General features: G+C 40.5%; 1 protein-coding gene across 1 annotated transcript in view; it reads right to left on the minus strand.

Moving 5' to 3' along the window:
* Positions 1-5668, minus strand: part of GPATCH8 (G-patch domain containing 8) — a 112028-nt gene extending 106360 nt beyond the window's left edge. Inside the window, exon 1 of the mRNA XM_044671996.1 lies at positions 5604-5668. Within this exon, the coding sequence (XP_044527931.1) occupies positions 5604-5648 (45 nt within the window). The 5' untranslated portion in view covers positions 5649-5668. The remainder of the gene's footprint in view (positions 1-5603) is intronic.
* Between the last annotated feature and the right edge of the window lie 332 nt (positions 5669-6000).

A 6000-nucleotide genomic window follows, 5' to 3' on the forward strand; every position in this document is an offset into this window, starting at 1 on the left:
AAGAGCCATACGTTGTCGACCCCTGCATTAGAGCATATTAAGAAGAGCAACATGGTCAGATTTGGGCTTTAGGAAAATCACTTTGGCAGCTCTGTGGAGTATGGACTAAAGGGACAACATATAGAGCAAAGCAATCAATTAGGAGAATATTGCAATAGTCCAGATGAGAGGTGATAAGAACCAAAACTAGGGGGGATAGCTGGGTGAAAAGACTGAAGTGAACAAATGAAAGACATGTGGAAATATAAACTGTGAGATTCTGCAACTAACTGGATATGAATGGTGAGGAGTCAAGGATAACAATTAGGTGACTAGAATAGTGGAGTCTTTGATGATAGTAGGGAAATTTGGAAGAGAGGTGGTTTGGGGAAGGAAAGAAAATTTGGAAGAGAGGTGGTTTGGGGAAGGAAAGAAAAAGAAATAAGACTTTTAAGAAGTAATAATCTGTCATAACCAAACCATGCTTGCTTATTAACTTTGGGATCTATTCTGTCCTACCCCAAACAAAAAGTGGGGAAGTGTGGTTCTTATTTATCAGTTAATGCTTCAGAGCTCTGATGAAGTGATGAGAGAGAAGTAATTTTCCCAACTGTACCAGTATAGTTGCTGCTACAGATGTCCAGAGGCACTAACAGGGTAGAAGGGAAGCCTGGTAGTTTGCACAGGGAAAGGAGAATGCTGTAGGATAAAAGTAGATATGATTAAGTTGGAAATGAGTCTCACAATTGGCTATGGTTGGGAGTTGGTCAATAAATATTTAATAAATACAACTATGTACTCCTAGGCACAGTGCTAAGTGTTACATATACAAAGAAGGAAAAAGACATTCTCAGCCCTTGAAAAGCTCATGGGAACTCTTCAATGGGGGGAGACATTGCGCAAATTACATAAATCTATATATAGGATAGATAACAGGATATAATATACAAGATAAATAGGAAATCATCAACAAAAAGAAGGCACTAGGAATTAAGAGAAAGGCTTCCAGTAAAGGTGTGATTTTAGCTGGGACTCAGAAGCCAGCAAAACCCGGGAGTAGAGATGAGGGAGATTATTCCAAGCATGGGAGAGACAGCTAGTGAAAACATCCAGAGCCAAAAGGCAGTGTTTTGTTCAAGGAACAACAAGGAGTCAAGAGAGCTATCCTGGATAATAATACATTTTTATAAGAAAAAGAAAGAGTTCAGCAAATCTAAGCATGGTATCAAAACAGTGTGGCATTACAACTGCTGTACTCTAAATCCATGGTTCCCCACTTCTGAAAAACATGAGGAAGGTGTCTTCTCATATCTCTTCTTTGGGGCCAAGTCTAGTAATTATCATTTCACAAATTCAGTTTCAATTGTTTTGCTATTGCTATTCTATTTGGATGATATAATTTATAGCCTTACAGGGTTACCCAAGGGCAATAAGAAACTAACTGACTGATATCTGAAGCCATACAGACAGTATGTATCAGAGCCAAAATTTAAACCAGCTCTTCCCAACTCCAAGGTCAGTCCTCTATACTTAACCCAATAGTTTACAATTATTTTGGCCTTAGGATCACTTTATATTCTTAAAAATTATTAAGGACTCCAAAGAGCTTTTATTATGTGAATTATAGTTTTTTATATTTATCATAATAGAAATCAAAACTGATAAAATGCTTAAACAAATTCATTCTTAAAATAATATTCATTACATATTAATACAAATAACATACTTTTATGAAAAAAAAATCACTCTTTTCCTAAATGAAAAAAGTTTATTGAGAAGAGTAGCACTATTTTACATATTTTGCAAATCTCTTTAAAGTCTGGCTTAATAGAAGATTTCTCACAGCTGTTTCCTCAATATGTGGCGACATTGTTTTAGCTAAAGTAAATGTAGAAAATCCAACCTCATAGATATGTAGTTGGAAAAGGAAAGAGTATTTTAATAAACATATCTTATTATTATGAAGAGTTCTGACTTCGAAGATCCTTTGAAAGGGCCTCAAGAACCCCCGACTACACATTATGAGAATCATCATCTAATCCATGATGACTCTTGACAAATTAAATATGGTAATAAAGAATCCCACAAATTAATTTGTACAAAATTAGTGCTGTCATTTTTATTGTACTTATGAATCGTGATGTTAGGGAATGTTATATTAAACAAATACATTGGAGGCAATTAGGTGGTTCAGTAGATAGAAAGCTAGGCCTGGACACAAGAGATTCTGGGTTCAAGTCTGGCCTCAGACACTTCCTAGTCCTGTGAATGAGCAAGTAGCCCCCATTGCCTAGCCATTACCAATCTTCTACCTTAGAACCAATATGGAAGGTAAGGATTTATTTTTTTTTTAAGTATACTATTGCTAACCTTCGGATGAGAAACTCCCTCTACTTAGCATCAACACCTATTCTGGAAGTTTTAGAGAACTGACAGAGGGACAGTTAAGTTAGTAACTTGTCTAGAGAGTCATACAGTCAGTATGTGTCAAGAGACCAAAAACTGAACTCTGATCTTACTGACTCTTGAGACCAGATTTCTCCCACTTTATGCCAGGACTAACTCAAATAAAAAAATAAAAAGCCATCATTATTATATTTTTAATAAAATTAGGCAGGCTGTACCAAACCTATAAATTCCTAAATAGGTCAATGATTTAAATGATCACTCTACAAACTAAAATTGAAGTAGCACTTTATCTTGTATGACACTTTGTAACCTATTCTCTGAAGACCAAAAAGAAACAGATCTAGAGAAAGAGAAAGAATAAAAAGAGGACAAAGTAAAACAGTAGCTATATGGCCTTTATCAATGACTGTGATACCTATGACATTCATTTATTTAGTTTTTCCTTCATACTTTGTGATTCAATTCTAGCTATACAATCATATAGGTTATACATACTACAAAAAATAGAGCGTTTGACTCAATAAGTTCACTGTATTTGTAGCTAGAGTAGATAGAACACTGGGCCTGGAGTCAGGAAGATCTGTGTTCAAATTTTACCTGTTACTGTGTGACTGAGCAAATTAATTAACCTGTTTGCCTTGGTTTCATCAACTATAAGTGGGGAATCATAAAACCACACTACTTCCCAGGGTAAGAATCAATTGGGATGATATTTTTAAAGCAGCTGGCACATAGTACTCTAAAAATGCTAGCTCTAATTAAAATTATTGTTATAGTAATTAATAATAAAACCAATCATATTAATATAATATTGCAACATACGAAATTTCCATGCTGTACTTAAGTTCACTAAGCAGATAAACCCTTGAAATGGATTTTAAATACTGGCACACAAAACCAGAATCAAACTTGCAAGAATCTCTGTGGCACCAAACTGGGATAAGCAAGGTGAAAGCTTTTATTTCTCAATTTCAATTTAATGGCATACTAATGTAATATTGGACTGTCTAAAGCATCTTGGTATTACAGCAAACAGAGAAAGCCTCTGCTGGGAAAGAAAGGGAAGGGAAAGGCAGAGGAAGGGAAAAACATTTTAAAGAACCACAGAGTGATATAGATGAGCAAGAAAAGTTTTGTTACTTTTGTGTTAAATTTAATATGCACTTTAAAAAAATGAATGTAACCTGGGGTCCATTTCAAATACAATCCTTTTTTCTTTTCTTCCCTGTATAATGTTCAATACTTGCTAATTTTGCCAAGTTCTTATTAAGAAACAAAATTTTAGCCCTGCAACAAATATTTTATAAAAATCTGTCAATGTAGCTTAAATATAGCATATTATAATGACCAATAAAAATGTACTGAGTATCATATATCCCCAATACTTGTTAGGACAGCTGACTACAGGAAATTTTTCTCCTAAATAAAAGCTGATTTTAATGTAAAAGTAGAAAATGAACTTAAGAGATGATTGATAGTTATGTCTTCAGATAAATTAATATCAGATCTTCTTTATCAGGATTAGAAGATTTAGTATAAATAAAACTAAACTATAAACACATCATCTTATCTACATACTGGATTCTGAAAAACTAGAATCTAAGACCTTTTCCTAGCTTTTCCAATCATAACATTCATGCTGTTATTCACAACTGACAAGTTCATGTATGTTTTGACCCCCCTATTCTTGAAAAAGGATCAGCAGAGATTCTGAGAGCTTGATGATCACAAATATTCGCCCTTAAAAAAAATTTTTCCCCTCGATGTTCACCTTACATGTCAATTTGCAATATGATTAGGTCACCTTGAATTCTTCTCTGAAAAGCACTTCAAAACCAACATTTTTTTTTTCCCAAAAAATAAAATCAACACTGTGAGATTTTCTGTTGCTCAAGAGATATCTCCTGGGCTTCTAATACAAAGAAGAGAGAGTATGACCATCCAAAGGTTGTTTTAAATCATCTCAAACTTCTTAGGACCCACATTATATTCCTAAATCACCTTGTGCGGCAGTCACACTGAGAGCACATGACTACAAGGATTTTCAATAGCCCCCAAGTTCCTTACTTGGTCCTTCTCCTAAGCACTGAACGAAGTTATCAATTCTGCTAGCCTGTAATCCTCTTTCATTTTCCAACCCAACTACCTGGAAAGAACTTGCATCCCCTTCCTCTGGCAATTGAACATAGCGACCGTATTTCCGGGCTGCTCTAAGCAAAACCTTGCAGAAGGATGAAAATTTGAATTCCAGTGTTCCTCCCCTGACCCAAATTACAGTTGCCAGGGTGTGCAGCAGTAATGCAGTGTTCTTTTGGTCGGATATGGTTTCTTTTTGAGACTCCGTGAGTGCGCTTTTCCACCAAAAATCAACTGACCTCTCCTCAACCACTTTCATTCTCCAAGATTCCCAAGGTGACGACTACAAAGCTAGGCAATTCGAAACAGGTTAAGAGATGACGGGTTCTAATTACGGACTCACCTCCGCACCCCCCCACCCCGGGTTAACTTCATCCTACACAACTGACATTTCTCACCCTGGATTTGTACTTTGCAACTGGGTGGGATGAAGTTTAAAAAATAAAATAAAATCCATCCGTGGAGACAAGTTAGCAAAAACTTATCAACCCCACGGCCGCCGTCGCCACAGGGACTGGCCGGGGCTGGTAGGGCTGCCCAAGGACGCGCGTGTTTCCCGAAGCCAATTAGCGGCCCCACACCAACCACAACAACAACAGTCGTGGCCGTGGCGGGGGGTGGGGGGTGGAGAGAATAACGCTTTCCACCCCAGAACCACTCCAGACAGACAGAGCCCCAAGGCGGAAGAAGGGACCCATTTTCCAGGTAAGGAAATGGAAAATAGATGAAAAAGAAGGATTTTATTTGGGGGTGGGAGCCTTTAGAAACGACACCCCCTTTTTCTCAGCCTACATTCTCCAGCCCGCTCCGGGTAAGGGAGGGCCCCAGAGGGAGTCCCCCGACGCAGCCGCAGGCCCTCGCCTGGAGGTCGAGGTGGGGAAGGAACCAGGCCAGGCCGAAGGGAAGCGGCCTCGCCTCAGGCTGGGGCGCCAGGCAGCCGGGGGCGGGAGGAAAGAACGCCGGTTCCAAGGTCCCTAGGGGAAGGTCCCGGAGGGACAGGCACGGCCGCCTCCGGGGTCTGGCCTGCTGGGAAGGAAACTTGGGGCTCGGACCGTGCCGGCTCCGGAGCTGCTGTTTACCTGGAAGTCACGGTCCTCGTTGAAGCGGGAGAAGCGGTCCGCCATCTTGCCGCCGTGTAGCTCCTCTCCGGACGACGACGACGACGACGACGCAGGCTCGCTCGCCTTCGCTCGCTCCCGCTCTCGCTCCTCCCTCCCCCCCTCCTCCCTTCTAATCTTCCCCCCCTTCCCCTTTTCCAGGCCTCCTCCCACGCCCGCGGGCCGCGCGCTGACTCGAGAGCGAGCTTGCGGGCTCCCGACGGCACGGCACCGCCCGGATACGAGCCGGAGGAGATCCGGCGGCGCCGTCTGCCTTCCCCTACTCTTAGCCGCGGAAGCCTGCTGCGCATGCGGATTCACATTTCAAGAGCAATAATTGCTCCTAGAGGGAAAGAGCCGAGGGGAGGAGCAGGAGCAA

This window comes from Gracilinanus agilis, chromosome 4, assembly GCF_016433145.1.
Source record: "Gracilinanus agilis isolate LMUSP501 chromosome 4, AgileGrace, whole genome shotgun sequence".
NCBI classification, from domain to species: Eukaryota; Metazoa; Chordata; class Mammalia; order Didelphimorphia; family Didelphidae; genus Gracilinanus; species Gracilinanus agilis.